Below are 18313 nucleotides of genomic sequence, written 5' to 3' on the forward strand. Positions count from 1 at the left end.
AAACTTAATTTGCATCGTATTTATCCAGTAGACTATTGGTTAAATTGAATTAAGAAATAAAATAGCAGATTTAAAAATACCAAAAAGTACAATTTAAACGTAATTTTAATAGTAAATAGTATAAAGAATTTCTACATTTTTTTTTACATTGAATTCCATTTCAATCCACTTCAAGTTATTTATATATATATATATATATATATAAATAAACACACATTTTACTTTTTGAATAAGTAAAATCTGAATCTATATTAAATCTATATTGTAGTTGTTGATGTTTTTCGACAGATGCTGACCAGTACCAGCGACATGTTGCTGCTCTTCTGGTAGGAGTTGGCTCTCCTCCTGGGGTCGCCCCGCTCCAAATCGCCCGCGGCCACCCCGGCGTCGTCGCCTGCGTCGTGCCAGACGACGGGGCGGCTCGACCCCGGCCTCTCCGCCTCCAAACTCCCCAGGGGTGCCCACCTGCCGCCCAGGGTGGACTGGCTGCCTCTGTAGATGGGTCGCTCCTGCGGGCCGGCAGACATGAATGGCAGTTGAATACTGTTATTAACTGTCAAAATGGAGGTGGATGAGGCAAGGGGGAAACTGACCAGAGACACTTGGCTGTTTTTCATATGGCTGTCGGATCTGAGCAAAGCGTAGTCTTCAGACTGGGAACAAACAATGGCATGGATTAGGTGAGGAACATTTGGGGATTTAAAAACAAGTAACAAAAATGTAAATAACTACCATAATTATTTATTTATTTTATAAATATAGGGGGAAATCATGAATAAAAAGTAATACATGCAGCAAAAAATAATAATAAAAATCAATATAATTCAAAATGAAATAAAAATAAGAGAATGGTTAGATTAAAGAGAATACTATTAACATTTAAAAAACAAAAATAAAACTAGTACATTAAATTTTACTATTTTTTTTTTTTTACAATGAGATACAATAGTGGTTATTAAATTGCTTGTTGATGTTCTCAGGATGGTATCTGAATTCATATTTGGGGTGGGAACCTCTGGGTACCTCACGATATAATACGATATGCGATACAAGGCTCAGGATAACAATTATCTCACGATATGACGATACCGCGACTATCGATATATATTGATCAGATAATAAATCCACGATAATCTATGATAAAATTACTCAAGACAAACTGATTTTTTTCAATGAGAAAATAGTTTATTTTTGTACCATCACTGAAACACAATATTAAAACTGGCGTGTTCTTCACAGTGAGTACTTTAGTGTATTTTTTTCAAACCGATACAAATGTCATTAACTCAATTGCTCCCAATAACGTGTAAATACGTTTTTTAAAATGTTTTAAGTGTCCCAAAGACGTATTTATACTTTTTTTTGTTTAGTTTTTTATGCTAGACTAGAGCATACAGAAGGCTTTGATGTAGCCTCTCAACTGCAAAGAACGGTCGCAGAAATGGTAGTTATTACACAAACGGCCAGCAGGTGGCAGCAGAGCAAAGGAGATCAACCAGGGCCATGTAGAAAAAAAGCTCAATTACTTAGAATTTTAAAAAGATTTGTGAAAACTGATGAAACTTAGCTCTCTTCTAATGCTAATTGCTGCAAAACGGAAACAGATAGAAACATACTTTTTTTTTTCCTGATGAAAGAAGAGACTTTAATCTTTCTTTGATTCTTTCTGATAGGTTCCATGCCTTTATAGCAATAGAACACAATATTCTGTGGGCCTTGCAAAATCAGTCAAAATCCAATAAAACAGCCGGGAGCAAACGGGATTGCGAAATGTGAAAATGGCTGGGAGCGAATGAGTTAACAGAGACCAACTTCTGTGAACAAATTTGTGTCTTTCTTAAACTGTTGCCACGGGCAACATGTCAGTCAGTAAAAAGTCAAAACATAAAATATGTTTTAAAACGTTAAAATTGAAGATATAATACACATTTTTCATAAAAACCATACACAAAACTGAGTCAGTTAATGGACAGATAAATGTCTTCCACAAGTAAAAGTAAACTCATGAGTCTTCTTCGCCTGAAGACTTCCATACATTTCCCCGCCACTCTTATGAGGTGCTCCCCCTAGTGGCCCACCAAGTAATTGCTCAATAAGTAAAGAACAATGAAGCCATTATAGTGGCTACAAATATCGCAATACTTGCGTAGGCGTATCGATAATCTACCGGGAGACAAAGTATCATGATTTATCGCAATATTGATATATCGTCACACTACTAATTCATATCATGAATTTTTGCATACAAGCGGCGACATCGCCAAATCGTTACCTGTGCTCGTGGATCCGAGCCGACAGAGTTGAGCCTCCTGAAGGAAGCCTGCCGGGATAAATTGTTGACTTCCTCTCTGAAAAGAAACAGCAAGCGTTGCAGTTTGCATCAAAATGTTCCGCATTTTTAGTGACTTTCTACGCATTTCTCGTGTGACTCACGTTTTGACGCTGAGCTGCCTCTCCAGCTTTTTGTTGCGGCGCCGGTGATGGCGCACGAGCAGCAGGACGACCACGGCCATGACCAGGACGGCGGCGCCGGCTGAGGCGCCGATGATGTAGATGAGGGTGGACGAGTCGGACGCCAACATCCCTTTGCGCTGAGATTTCTCTGCAAGGAAAGACGCTAACAGACATGGTGACTCATTCACGTGGCAATGGCGAACGCGTCCATGGACACTTCATTAGGTACAGCCGTACGCTCACATGACAGATTTTTAGAAATCAAAATACTGTACTGTACTTATTTTTTATTTTATGAAATCATCACTTTATAAGGTAAAAAAAAAAAAAAAAAAAAAAAAGTACAACAAACATACTAATATAAAATTTTATAAAAAATAAAATAAACAAACATCTTTGGCATCTTATTTTGTATATTAAAAAAAAACAACATTTCATAAACCCAATCACTATACAAGTCATGTAATAAAATTAACCAAAAATACAATTCAGAAAATCACATTAAAAAAAACTCCAGAAATATCATATATTCTAAATCAAAATTCCTTTTTATACCCTATATTTAAAATAATAATAATAATAATAATAATTTAACGTTGTTTTAAAAAGAATATCACTATGAAATAATTCGTACATAACGTTAAATAAAGAATCAATAAAAATGAATAAATGAAGTATAATAAATTTCATATTCACTATTAAACAGAATCCAAATACTAAATCAAAAAAGTATGATTTTTTTTAAGAAATATTTGAATTTTAAAAAATGAAAAAAAAGTCAAATGTAATTAAAAGATTTAAAAAAAAATCAAATGAAACAAAATTCAAATGAATAAATAAATTTAAATAAAAAAAATCCATTTCATTTTTTCCATTAGTATTTAATGATTACAAAATTAAAGTTGTCATGTCTGAGGGGCATATAATTGTACAATTATATATATATATAAAAAAAAAAAAACGGCACCTTTCTGAAACATGTAAATTCTGACTTTACTAATAATTGTTTTGCTTCATAACTTTTATTGTCTCTTTCACTTTTATTTTAGATTTTGTATTACATTTATGTGTTCAATAAACCAAACAGCGTGAATAGCATACAAGCCAAAGCCTAATGCTGGTGAATAAACAGTAGTTAGTGGGATTCACCACAAGGAGGTGTCAAAGTTGCAACACAACAATCAACACCTTCAATGGGGAACCGCACGAATGCGATTTTTAGACCTCAAGGCCACGTGACTTCAGGAGCTTAAACCCGGAAGTGGGTCAGAAAGAAGCTCGCTCATTGACGACCTATGCAAATAGTGCTTGTTTTGTTCTCCTTTATCTCCGGAAAAACAACATGCCGAGTAAACACAGCTGTTATGGAACTTGCAGAAACCACTCCAGACACGACAACCGTCCACATATGAAGGTTGTATTCTTGTTGAAACTGGAGAACGTCAGTGTCTGTTGCGTAGGACGATGTTTTGAGGGGGAGGGGGAAAAAACAACAACCTGTGGATCAGGTCGGCGCTTTTCGCTCTTTTTCAGCCCTCTACACGCAAGCCATCTCTTCAATTGAACGTTAGTATGTTCTTCTACGTCTATACCAGTGAATTTGGCACCAGGGATATCATTCTCGGACAGAATTAGTCAATTTAGCGCAGTAGACATCTCACTAGTACACTGTTTACATCCATTCTAGCATGACTAGCCGGCCGAATTTGACCCTCCTCGCTAGACTCATGAATATTAAGTGTGGTGACGTGTATCGTGCGGTTCCTCATTCTCTTAACTGTTTATGCTCATTTAAAGTTAAACGCTAAAAGAAGCAAAAACACTCACCAGTTACAGTCATCAAGTAGTCGGCTTTGGCCACGCCCACGCTGTTACTGACGGCGCACTGGTACAGGCCGCTGTCGTTCAGACGCAGGCCTCGGCCGAACGTCACACGTCCGCCCGAGGCCCTTGCGCCGTCCGGCAGAGCCCCGCCCTTCCTGCGCACATTGAGGAGGCAACGATGCAAGTAAGTCGGCATGTATTCCTTCTATTTTAGGTGTCCAGAGTTTCTGTTTAACTCATTTGCTCCCAATAACGTGTAAGTACGTTTTTTTTTTTTATGTTCTAAGTGTCCCAAAGACGTATTTATTAGGGGTGGGAATCTCTGACATGAGGCCGATTCGATATGTATCTCGATACACAAGTTGCGATTCGATTGAAAAACGATTATCTTTCAGAACAGAACGGTTCGATACGGTTCGATTAAGTTTGGGAACGATACAATTTTCGATTCGATACGATTCATTCCAATATTCAAAACTTATAGTGACATTTGTTGCTTGTAAACATTAATCTTAAAACACCACAAATTTTTACAGTATCTACAAATGTGTTAAAAAAGAACAACAACAATGTCTTCTATATTTTTATATATTGAATCAATTATTTAAATGGACCGGAACAAAGGGCTGGGCGATATGACTGAAAATGTATCAGGTTAAATATTTATTAGTTGTTCTTAACAGTTATAATTGTTTTTTGTTTGTTTGTTTTTTAATTCAAAATAAGGATCAGGAAAACAAAAGGCTGATAATTCAATGTTAAATATGAATATTTAACCTTTAAAAAGACACCAACACAATTAAACAGAATATGTCCACATTGTGAAGTATATCAGAAACCTAAATTTAAGACATGAAATAAACCTACCGTCCAGCCAAAAGAAATATGAAGCCACCTTATGGAACAATAAATCGATCAAACCCATTTTAATAACTTAATATATCCAAAAAATATTTCCAAAAGTGCCCTAACCTTTTTATCAACAATTTTTGTTTTTAACAATTTTTGTTTTTCTTTGCCATCACATTCATTTTTGGTTAATGTATTTGATCTTTTTTGTTTTTTTAATCTGAGACACGATGATGACCACGGAATCACTACTGTTTGTTTTGTTTTTTGGGCTGTCGTTCATTTTGAGTTTGATGACGTAATTGCGGGCACGTCTCAGTTCCCTGCTGCTCATGCTTGTTGTGTACATTGACTTGGCTGTGGGACATACCTGTGTCAGTTGAATCCATGCATTGGATCGTCACGGGAGTTATTCTTTTTGGCTCGCGCGCAGTACCAACGCCGGCCCGGGACATACAAGTGCATCAAGAGGACTCGATAGCAATGGGAAATACCGAGATGTACGGCACCGGCTTCTGCTAACTGTCTCCACTGTTGCATGTTGTCACTCGGTGTGCGCGCGCGCGCCGTGTCGCAAGCACGGCGTTGACGGTATGGGGCCCCCCCTCACCCCCAAAAAAGGTGCGTAACGTCTTTGCATTATGCTTACAACATCCGGGGAATGAAGCGTCTCTGAGCGCTACTTTGCTCGCTCTCTGTAAACACGGAAGTAGTTTGAATGGTGATGCTACTGAAATGTAAACAAAACAAGTAGAGCACGGTGCAGAACTCTTGCTATTGTTATGAAAACCATAAAGCCTCACTCGCAACCGATTCACAGCAACGCGATATCCGGTCCACAGCTTTACAAGCAATGTATCTAAGGATTCCCGGCGGATTTTGTATCGGTTGACAAGTCTGCTACCGATACGGTCGTTTAGCTCCCCTTGACGACCGATGGTTCGGTCGAATCGTTTTTTTGTCCCACCCCTAGTATTTATACGTTTTTTGTTTGTTTGTTTTTTTATGCTAGAGCATACAGAAGGCTTTGATGCAGCCGCTCAACTGCAAAGAACGGTTGCAGAAATGGTAGTTATTACACAAACGGCCAGCAGGTGGCAGCAGAGCAAAGGAGATCAACCAGGGCCATGTCGAAAAAAAGCTAAATTACAATTTTGAATAGATTTGTGAAAACTGATGAAACTTAGCTCTCGTCTAATGCTAATTGCTGCAAAATGGAAACAGGTAGAAACATACTTTCTTTTCCTGATAAAAGAAGAGACTTTAATCTTTCTTTTGATAGATTCCATGCTTTTATAGCAATAGAACACAATATTCTGTGGGCCTTGCAAAATCAGTCAAAATCCAGTAAAACAGCCGGGAGCGAACGGGATTGCGAAATGTGAAAATGGCTGGGAGCGAATGAGTTAAGTGCTGCCATCTTGTGTGGTCATAACGTTATTATTATTCGTCCATCTTCTATTCGGCTTCAACTCTTTGCTGTCACTCAAACTATGTTTTTTTTTTATTTTGGAAATTATTATTTTATCATGTACTATCATCCACCTCATCATCACTATCATCATTATTATTATTTCAACAACTAAAACCCATTTTTGGGGGTGTTATTATTATTGTTTGGTTGCAGTGTAACCGTCAATGTGTGCGAACCTGAACCGCAAAACCACTTCCTTCTAAATGTCTGTTTAGTGCGATGAAAGGACACACAATGGAGACGGTTGGGTCAAGTTCCCCGAAGTTTCACCACACATATCACTTAATAGTCTCTCCTGCCACCCCCCCTATGCCAACAACCCCACCTAAGCCCAAAATGGAGCCGGCTCACGTTTCATGTGGTTGAATCCCACATAACCTGCTGTGAATAACAGAGACACAGGTGGAGGGAGGAAAGCCTTCAGATCACATAAGTATTCATGGAAGGCTACTTTATTGATAAATGAATAGACAGTATTTTGCCACACACATTTTCATCTGCATATATAGCACACTATTTTGTTTATATACAGTATTATTAAATCGGATTTAGTTAGTTACTTATTAACCCATGTAGCTACTGATTATTCTTGCTGCTCCAGTATTATCTATAGCAAATGTGTCAAGATCCGGTACTCGAGGGCCCGAGTCCTGCATGTTTTTGAGGTTTCTCTACTCCAACACACCTGATTCAATGATCAGAATAATTCTCAGGCTCCTTCAGAGCTTGCTGATGAGCTTACATATGAATCAGCTGTGTTGAACATTTGGTGACTTTGACACCACTGATTTATAGTATCTACAGGGTGGGTCATAAACCTAACCCTATACCAGGAGTCTGCCACCTGCGGCTCTTGGAGCCACATGTGGCTCTTTAGTCCTTCTCCAGTGGCTCCCTGTGAATATCTCTAAAAAAAATTAGTAGTAATTAATATTTATTTTTAATTTTGTTTATTTATTTCTATTTTTCAGATAAAATATTCTTTACACAAATTCATGATTGATTAAAAAAAAAAAAGAATAATTAAATATTCCAAAAATTGTCATCAGAGTCCAAATTTTTAAGTTGACAGAAAAAAAAAGAGATAGAGGGTAGATTGAAACGTTTTAAAAATTGCCTAAAAATGTCCAAAAATGAAGAGGAAAAGCAGAAAATTACCATAAAATGTCCATGAAATTGCCGAAAATGGCAAATATTTTTGTTATTAAAAAAAAAAAAGTCAGAAAACAAAAAAGTAACTATCAAAAGTCCAAAAACAAAATAAGAAATGCCAAAAATTGCCATAAAATGTTGACAAAATTGCCAAAAATGTCAGAAAACCTATAGCAAAAAGGCAGGAAAAATGTCAAAAAATAGCCATAAAATGTCCAAAAAAGAAAGAAGGGAGGCAGAAAATGACCATGAAATTACCAAAAATGTTTTTTATTTTTTTTCCCCCTAAAGGCAGAAAAGAAAAAGTACCGGTAACTAAAATGTTCAAGAACAAAACAAATGCCGAAAATTACCATAAAATGTTGACAAAATTGACAAAAATGTCAGAACACTGATAGCAAAAAAAAAGAAAAAAAAAAGGCAGAAATAATATGTCAAAAATAGCTATAAAATATCCAAAAAAGGAAGCAGAAAATTACCATGGCCATAAAATTGCCCAAAATGTCAGATATTTTTTTTATTTAAAAAAAAAAGGCATCAAAGAAAGAAAAACTATAAAATGTCCAAAAACAAAAGAAGAAATGATGAAAATTACCATAAAATGTTGACAAAATTGCTAAAAATGTCAGAAAACTGATAGCAAAAAAAGCCAGAAAAAAAAAGTCAAAAAATAGCCATAAAATGTCCAAAAAAGGAGGAAGGGAGGCAGAAAATTACCACGACGTCCATAAAATTGCTGAAATTTCACAGAAAGGCAGAAAAGTATAAAAATGTATGAAAAAGAAAGTATGAAAAATTAGAAAAAGGTAGAAGAAAATAAATTGGATGCAGCATATTTCTGTGTTCTGGTGCAGCTCTAATTAGCTATTGGGCCATCAGGACATTAGACTAACACGAACGCACTGTTCCGTTCATCACAATGTTCAAATGTTTTGTGGCTCAAGACAGATTTTTTTTTGCTATTTATTTGCCTGACGTCTGCCCTGTACCCATGATATCTAAGTGTCTGAAACATAAAATAATATACATTTTCCTGTGTATGGAAACTTGTCCTGCCCTATATTATTTATGTTCAACATTGTGCATCTAATGTGTGTTTTAGCATGTTGACAGTGCTTGTTAAAAAGCAACGTACCGATGAAGCACTTAGCGCTCGACTCCTGCTTGCGAGAAAAGTGTCTTTTCCTGAGAAGGATTATGAGACATTTCTTTTAAGTGTGTGTTAGCGTGGTGTGTAGCGTGCGTGTCCCACCATGTCCAGGTGATGTTTTGTGGCACGGGGAATCCGGTGGCATCACATGTGAGCGCCGCCTCTACCAGACCTGCAAACCAGTCGTCCGTCGTGGTTGAGATGGTGGCATCGGGGGGATCTGACGTACACATACACACACAAACTCGCAATATGAGTTGGCACGAAAACACAAGTGATATGTAAGCAAATGCTTAAAAAAAAAAACTACAAAAGAAAAAAATTCCACAGTAGTAAACCCCCTTTTTTTTTTTTTTTTCGCAGAGGATGTTCCAGACAAACCTGAAAAAGGTGAAAATCTGCCATATAGAGGGACCATATAATTATATTTAATTAGGGATGGGGGAATACCAATACCAGGTATTTGGTGTCAGGCCGATACTGGCCTTATTTTAAGGCATTGGCTACTCGTGGAGGCTTCCGATACTGACTACAGATATTTAAGCCAAAAAAAAAAAAAAAAAAGACTGATTGTTGAAAAGATTGTTGGCACTAATCTGTGGCAATTTTGACACATCGTTGATCCTTCACCTACATCATTCTTTGTTCACAATTTTTCATACATTTTTATGTATCAAAAGTAGGGATGTCACGATATCCAAACATCACGATACGATATCACGACATGATATCAATACAATAATTATCACGATATTGTAGAGATGTTGGCGAATCACAATACAAAAAAAAGGTCACACAATACTGTAAAAAAATTTTTAAAAAAAAAAGCTAATGCTAAAAAAATAAAAAAAAAATAAAAAGAACACTTGTGCTTTTGTACATAACAACATGCATATAAACAACCTACAATCTCAGCAAGCACACATCGAGTTCCTCCACATATTGACTCAATTCACAAGCATATTACGTGGCCCTTCATCTGACCATTAGTGTGGATTTTAAACAGAAGGGCCAAAACATCCCTTGTGAAAATTAAACTGCACTAAAAAAAATAAAAAAAAACAGCCACCAGAGGGTGCTAGAACTGCACAAATGGAAATCAACCTGATTTTTTTTTAACAGATGTGCTGCTTTTAATATCGTGACATGACGACGACGATATATTGTGGCATTTTTAATATTACGGTATCACGATATTACCGTTATCATTACATCCCTAATCAAAAGTATTAGCGGTATCAGTACATCTGTATTGGTGAGACTTAATTTTTTCTTGTAAGGTATATCGCTGGGGCATACTCAAAGATTCTTCTGCATCAAGTTGTCAGAGCCATCAACGATCAAGTGAAAGTAAACCCCATCAGGAAAAAAAAATTCACTGTGAAAATTGAAGCTAACTTTCTGAGTCGCAATATTGAGATAATATACTCTGTATGGTTGGTCCAAACAGTGAAGTTTGCTCTTTGTGAGGCTCCCATGACTCCATCTTAGCGTAAAACACGCACTGATAATAGGGTTTTCGCCGAAAAAACCCAAAACAAAAGTTGTCATTGAAAGTGGCAACGCAAGATGGCTGCCTTCTAGTCAAGACTGTGTACTCTACTGTAAAAGCAATAAATCAACCATTGACGAAAGCTACTTCCCGGGAGGCTGCTAAGCAACCACTTCCAAATATGTGCAAACAGGATGCAGAACAAATTAACTGCGAATTCTGCCGAGCAACAAGTGACCACATCAATGTTCCAAACAAATGACCCATTTTTTAGCCTTAGGGCAGCTTAATAAAAAAGCAACAAAAAAAATCACAAGGACAGATCACTATTTTTCATTATTTGTCTACTCCTGTGAATCATCAACTCAACCAAAGCACGCGTTCACACGGATTGCTCGCCATGCCGTCCAGACGTACTCACAGTGCACCACCAGCTGGTTGGCGATCCTCCGCGGGCGCTCCAGGCCGGGGTGCCGCACCAGGCAGTCCAGCCGCTTGCCGTTCATGCTGCGCAGCGGGTGCAGCGAGTAGTAGCTGGAGACCGAGCCCCCGTCGTTGGTGCGGTTCTGGGCCTGGCCCGGCACGGGGGTGTCCCAGGAGAGGGTGGGCAGCGGGCGGCCCACTGCGCGACACGACGCCGCCACGCGGAACGACTGGCCCTCCATCAGCACCACCGGCTCCAGCGAGGCGATGGGAAGCACTGGGCGGAAAAAAATACAAATAAAAAATTCTTGACAAAAATATGTTGGATGTGACACACGAGTCTTGGCATTCTGATTAATATTGTGTTTGTGGAATATGAATTAAGTAGCCAAATCAATGACAGGCGGCGGCCATGTTGCCACTTGCTGTTGACTGAAGATGACATCACAGTTGGGGCTCAGGAAACGACCAATCACGGCTCAGCTTTAGAAAACAGGTGCGCTGTGATTGGTCATTACCTTTGAGTAACTGTGATGTCATTTTCAGGTGACAGCAAGGGGCATGAGATGATGGATAAGAACAGTTGGATTTTGCTGCTGAACTCATATTTCACAAATGCAATATTAATCAGAATTCCGTGTTTAGACTAGTGGGGCTGCATAGAACATTACTGTAAAGACAATTTTGGGGTTGATTTACCCTTTAAGGCGAATGAGGAAATTTGAAGGAATTTATAATTCCTTGTAACGATAAGGGCAATATCGTGATATTGCGATATTAAAACTGCCACAATATCGTCGTCGTCATGTTCACAATATTTCAAAGGAACACATTTGTTAAAAAAAAAAAAGTCAGGTTGATTTCCATTTGTGCAGTTCTAGTACCCTCTAGTGGCTAGTTTATTAGTGCAACTTGATTTTCATTAGGGATGTTTTGGCCTTCTATGTTTAAAATCTATGCTAATTGTCAGATGAAGGGGAACCTAATTTGCTTGTGAAGAGATTAATGTGTGCTTGCATTAGCAAGTAAGTGCCTCAATATTGTTATTAGAGATTGTAGGTGGTTTATATGCATTGTTGTTATGTACAAAAGCACAATATTGTGCTTTTTTTAGTATGCGCTCTCTTTTTTACAATATTGCGATCTTTTGCCGACACAATATCGTGATAATTATCGTATCGTGATATCGTATCGAGATGTTTGGATATCGTTGCATCCCTATTAATTACTGTATTTGATTAGCTACTAATATACAATAACAAAAATTTAAAAATGCATTTTAAACAAAACAATTTAACTAAATTAATAATCCAACATTTTTTATTAAAATAAAAAATACATTATAAAAAAATTATAGATTTTTTAAAATGCAACAAAACTTTTTAAGTTATGTGTATAAAATTTATTCATTAATTATTAAACATTTTTGTATTGCATTTTCATATCTCCAATTTAATTTTGCTCTTTTCCCAAGATCTATATATATTTTTTTTTAATTGAAATTATTTTGGAGGTACATGTGCTGAATTTTAATGGATTTTCAGACTCGATACTCAACACTAATGGTGTGGCTTGTTTAAGCATGATTAAATAATTTAAAACATTAATTTAGAGACGAACTTGGGACTCCTCCTTGAGTTGAATACAGGCTGCTATTGCAAGATCTTCTGCTATAATGGAAAGACGTAATTGTCCTGACTATAAGTGGCTTTATAATTACTTGGGTCATGAGTCAATGTTTTGCTGTGTTTGTGTTGCTTTGTTTCCTCTGTCAAGGTAGCAGCAACAACGCTAACAACAACAACAACAACATTATCTATCTTGGAGTATCAGACATGCTTTTATTGTGACATTTTAACAAAACAAAAAAAAGTTAAACATACCTGATGGATGCACAATGATATGCATATACATATACATTTTTGGAGGTAGGTGATTAAGCCAAAAATAATCCTAAATTATTCAAAAAAAAATGAAGAAAAACCCAGTATGATATTTAATTTATATATTTAAGTTTATTAATTAGTCATTTCAAGACGTTTTCCCCACAATAACACAATTGAGAAAAAATGAACCTGCCCCCATTAAAAGTGCCTCTGATTAACCCTAAATGAAATTTAGATTTTCCTGACACATTCATAGCCACATCTCAGAATAGTTATCTTCAAGTGGAGAAAAAAAATGACCATGGTGAAATTGCCAAAAACTGCACATCCTTTTAAATCGAGATCTAAAGCAGGGGTCTCCAAGTTGGGTCCTCGAGGGCCCCTATCCAGCCTGTTTTCCATGTCTCCGTCCTTCAGCACAGCTGCATCTAATGATCAGCTAATCAGCAAGCTTTGCAGAAGCCTGATAACGATCCCGATCATGAATCAGGTGTGTTAGTGGAGAGAAACATGGAAAACAGGCTGGATAGGGGCTCTCGAGGACCCAACTTGGAGACCCCTGATCTAAAGACTGCTACGGTTGTCGGCTCGGGCCCGCCGAAGTCTTCGCTCCCCTAGTGCGTGCGTGCGTGTCGTCTGGTACCCGTTTTCGTTAAAGGCAGCTTCGAATGTCCCAGCGCGACATTCTGATTGGACGGCTGTGCCAGAGTGAGGATTTGATTGGACGACTGCACCAGCGCAAAAGGTCTGACTGGACGATTGTGCCAGCGCGACTCGCTGATTGGACAACTGTGCTAGCGTGACGTTTCTGGGTGGCGGCCGTCCTCGACCCCCTCGGGTGAGCAGCTCCGGACGGGCCTTCCCAACCAACCAATCGTCGACCTACACCTGGCCGGACTGCCCCAAATAAAAGCGCTGCTTTTCTGTCCCTCTGGGCGGCTGGAACTTACTAGTGCAGCTCGCCTCGTCTTGCTATGCGTCTCTTGTTTTCTGTGTCATCGAGACACTTGTTGAATCCATTTGAAGTCCTTTTTGTATTCCTTCAGTGAAGCCATTCGTGCTTCCTCGTGTATTCGTGTTTCCTTTGTACTCCATTTGTTCACTTATTTATTATTTGTTCCTGACAGTAGTCTCTGTTAGGAGCCATTTGGGTGCTCAACTACTGTCATCGGCACATGTTATTATTGTCAACCACCTACAAACCCAATTAAAACTGTCAATTTTGATTCAGCCATTTACAAAAAGTCATCGTCTGTGTTACTTCCCTTCCCCTAGTAGAGCCGGTCGTAACAAAAACAAGAAGAACACTCGTCCAGGAAAGCTGCATAGAAGCAGCAACTTTGAAGGATATGCAAAAATTTTCATTTGAGGGCCACATACAGAAAATCAGAAGGACGCAAGGGCCACATAATGTTATTAAGAGAAATTGTGTTTAGTCCTAAAAATTGTACAAATAATTTATTTGTGCTTTTGCATATTTAGAAAAATGCTACAGTATATAAACCAATTTATTTGTAATATGGTAGTAGGGTTATTATAGTTTTGGAATTTTTCATTTTAGTTCGTTTTTATTAGTTTACAGGATGGTTCTGTTAGTTTTTATTAGTTTAGTTTTTTTTTTATAAACGTGTAGGCTATTGTGCGCAATATTTAAAAAACAGCATTGGCGCAACGTCATCTTTTGGTGCTTTTCTATTGGCTGCTGCTAGATGACATCACTTCTGTGTGACATACTTTCAAACGTCATTATTCCAGTTTATATAAAAATAAATCTAAAAATCACATTTAAAATCATCCCCAAAGGCTCATGCATTAAATTAATTACCAAAGATTAATTATATATAATTTTAGTTAGTTTTAGTTTGTTTTGTAAACATAAAATGTAGTTTCAGTTAGTTTTCGGTTTTTAAAAAAGATTTTTGTTTTTATTTTATTTCGTTAATATTGTTTTTTGAATTTTAGTTTTTTCATTAGTTTTAGTTAATTAAAATAACCTTTAAGGGCACCTGTTTTTCGATACCCTCGCTTCTTTCTTTGACCATCTCCAAACATTTTTGTTTTATTTTATTTGAACTGAGTCAAATTCCATTTTGAGCATATGTTGTGGGCCACTGAAAAATGGACGGCGGGCCGCAAATGGCCCCCGGGCCGTAGTTTGGACACCACTGGTCTAATGTAACCAAGGTTGAACTTAGTGGCCACAATTTCAAAAAACAGTTTTGTGCAAACACAACAGCACTCATCACCAAAACAACACCAGTCCTACAGTAAAATATCAGTTTGAGTTTGCTAATTGAGCGAGGAGGATACAAATTTTCAGAAAACTCAAAAAAAAAAATGCGGGTCAGATATCAAGATGCTTTTGAGGAGGTATTGATAATAAAAATGTCTTATTTTTTTAAATATTGATCAATGAAGAATAAAATGGACACTTTCCTCATCCAATGTAAAAAACAAAAAAACAAAAACAAAAAACTGGGCTGGTGTCTTGTGTACACGTGCTTGTACTATGACAACAAGAAGAAGGTTGTGCGGTCAAATTTGCATTACAAGCCATTTTGACATAAACACATTTTTGCGTGCTTACTCTCTCCAGCACCGACTGGTTCGACACGGTGGTGATTCACGCATGAACCAAACATCGTTCTGTCATAAAAAGGAAGTTAGCAAGAACAACAAACCAAGCCCTCTGTGCCTTGCACGGATGGAGAATGGAGTAAAAGATAGTGGAAGATGATTCGACAGAAACGCTGCTAGTTTTGTTAATTTATTCCATTATTGATGTTAAAAATGAAATTAATTGTATATAATTATTTGCATTATGTATTTTTATTTGCCTATTGTATTTTTTGTTATTTTTGTATAATTTTATTTCCATGTTATTGAAAAAAAATCAATGTTTTCATATTTTTTATTATTTTATTTCCATTATTTTTAGAACTTTTTTTTAATTTTTTTTTTATTTTTAATCCATATAGGCAGCAGCGGGTCAACAAGCGTTTGTAACCCCTCCATCGCTTCCAAATGCAACAATTATGGACGGGGCAAAAACAGTCAAGTTGCAAAACTCACCCCACACAGTGAGCGTGATGCGCCTCTCAAAGTTCCCGTTGGGGAACGTGGAGATGTGGCAGGCGTACGTGCCATCGTCAGACTCCTCCGTGTTGGGGATGAGTAGCGCAGAGTTGGCGGTGGGGTTGTCGCTCTCGAACCTCACGCGGCCAACGTAGCGTCCAAATTCTGAAGGGAGGAATGAACACTTTTCAATTAAAATAGAGAGAAATATTTAGAAAAACATGCCCCACAATGCAACTGAAAGACATGAAGTTTTGGTGAAAATTTATATTTGGTGGCATCTCCCAGAATTTTTATTTAATTTTTTTTTTTAATTAGCAAAACGAAATTCAGGAGACACATTTATCATTATTAGACCCCCAAACAACAACAACAACAAAAAAACAACAACGCAACAATCCATGCCTGAAAAGACACAGAGGGACTGCCATTTTCTTTTGAAATTGACATTTTAGGGTCAATTTGTTGAAAGTTTACATTTGAGTCATTCTATTGTAATTTTCTAAAAAAATTCAGCCACCAAACACAGTTTCACTGAGCAACATGAAATTTTGTATTTCTATTATGAGTCGACTCTGGAGGAGAAAAAAAAAAAAGTAAGAGGAAGCAGCCTTCAAAAGACACAATAAAGTCAAACATTTTGGTTCAAAGTAGACATCAAGGTTATTTTGGTGAAAGTTAACATTTGGGTAGCCCCTGGAATAAAAAAATAAATTAAAAAAAATAAAATCAGCCTCTAAAGGCAATTTCATGTAGCAAAATTAAATTTAACCGCAAACCCACAAAAAAAAAAGTCTTGAGAAGCCATGCCTAATAATAAATAAATAAATAAATTTAAAAAAACAATAAAAAAAAAAAAAAAGAGAAATTTTGTTTGGTGGCATCCCCCTGAATTGGCAACATGAAATTTGGAAGGCCTGTCGATCATGAGTAACCAAAAAAAGTCTCACGATGCCACGTCGGTTATCACACAGGAAGTCGGCCGCTTGGATTTGAAGCAGCCATTTTAGGGTCATTTCTGGGGCAAGTTTAGATTTAGGTCATCCCTTGGATGTTTTGGGGGGATAATTCAGCCCCCAAAGACTTAGCAACATGAAATTTAACAATAGTGTCTATGATTAGGAGACCCACAAAAAAAAAAAAAAGCCTCCAGAAACCATGTCTTTAAAGACACAGAAAATCTGCTATTTTGCCTTGAAACATTTGGAGGCATGAATTTTCGATGACTGACCAGAAACTAGCAAAAACCGAAAAGGGACTGAACCATAACGCGTGAATGCGCATTGCTTACCCGTGTGTCCGTCCGAGAAGTGAGCGGTGATGATCTGCTCCTTGGTGCCGTCGCGCAGCTCCTTGTACCAGGTCACCTGCACCACCCTCTCGCCCACCATGCCCTGGTAGCGACACGGCAGCCGGGTGGCGCTCTCGGCCAGCGAGCGCTGCGACGTGACAGGCCGGACGGGCTCGATGAAGACGCCCCGGGCACACGCCACTGGTGGAGAAGTTCAAGCATCAATTCGCGCTGGGCAATATGAAGATATACAGTATATATTAGGGGTGTTAAAAAAAAAAAATCGATTCGGCGATATATCGCGATACTACATCGCACGATTCTCGAATCGATTCAATTAAAAAAAATCGATTATTATTTTTTTTTTTTTTTTTTTTAAGAGCTCAGAATTGTTCATTCGGTAGTCTTACCGATTCAACGTCTTATCATCATTGCCTTTTTTTTGTGTGTGTGTGTGTGTGAATCAATTTTTAAACTTCCATTTTTAATGGAAAAATATTCAACAAAACGTCTGACTTCGGGTTAGGATTCACACCGTGAGCATGGAAGAATGTTATATGAACGGAACATTAAGCCTTAATATTTTATTTTAATGCTGTTCAAACATGAAACAGATTACAACCTCTATAAGACTGAAATTTCAGATAAATAAATAATACATTTTCATATAAATCTTACACTCTACAAGCTTACTGATTAGTATTTTCTAAATTTGAATGAAAAAAAATCGCAACAATCGACTTATAAATTCGTATCGGGATTAATCGGTATCGAATCGAATCGTGACCTGTGAATCGTGATACGAATCGAATCGTCAGGTACTAGGCAATTCACACCCCTAGTATATATATCGCAAAGAGTATATTGTTACCTGTCCTCTTTTAGGCCAATATTAACGTTTTTTTTTTAATGGCAGCTTATGGAAAATGGCGATCAATAAGAAAGAGTAAGTGCAGTTTGGCTCGTTTCCTATGCTTGTTCCACACAGCTGCCTCAAGGTGACAAACTGCACAACAGTTGAAGGAAGTGTTAATAATCGTACATATTAGTCATCATACATGACAAACTAAGTTCAACTAAAAGTCAATGATAATTAACTCCTTCAAACTATACAAGGCTTGAATTAGTCATTTCGCAAAACTCAATCCATAGCAAAGCGGCAAGTCACTGATTTTTAAGTTTTTCTGATTACTGAACGGTGGAAATACCCCCCCCCCCCAAAAAAAAAAAAAAAAAAAAACGT

At 37.4% G+C, this 18313-nt stretch overlaps 1 protein-coding gene across 7 annotated transcripts in view; it reads right to left on the bottom strand.

The window, feature by feature from the left end:
• nectin4b (nectin cell adhesion molecule 4b) overlaps window positions 1-18313 on the bottom strand; it is a 31598-nt gene that overhangs the window by 3420 nt on the left and 9865 nt on the right. For 3 of the 7 annotated variants that reach the window (XM_077515986.1, XM_077515995.1, XM_077515976.1), the window contains 9 exons: window positions 17071-17271; window positions 15777-15944; window positions 10817-11095; window positions 9006-9123; window positions 4282-4433; window positions 2434-2617; window positions 2273-2348; window positions 594-653; window positions 297-509 (listed from right to left, as the gene is read on the bottom strand). In XM_077515986.1, the coding sequence (XP_077372112.1) occupies window positions 297-509; window positions 594-653; window positions 2273-2348; window positions 2434-2617; window positions 4282-4433; window positions 9006-9123; window positions 10817-11095; window positions 15777-15944; window positions 17071-17271 (1451 nt within the window). Of the gene's footprint in view, window positions 1-296; window positions 510-593; window positions 654-2272; window positions 2349-2433; window positions 2618-4281; window positions 4434-9005; window positions 9124-10816; window positions 11096-15776; window positions 15945-17070; window positions 17302-18313 lie in introns of all 7 variants that reach the window. The other 4 variants (XM_077516013.1, XM_077516022.1, XM_077516031.1 and 1 more) reach the window with 4 other exon arrangements.

This window comes from Festucalex cinctus, chromosome 1, assembly GCF_051991245.1.
Source record: "Festucalex cinctus isolate MCC-2025b chromosome 1, RoL_Fcin_1.0, whole genome shotgun sequence".
Classification (NCBI taxonomy): Eukaryota; Metazoa; Chordata; class Actinopteri; order Syngnathiformes; family Syngnathidae; genus Festucalex; species Festucalex cinctus.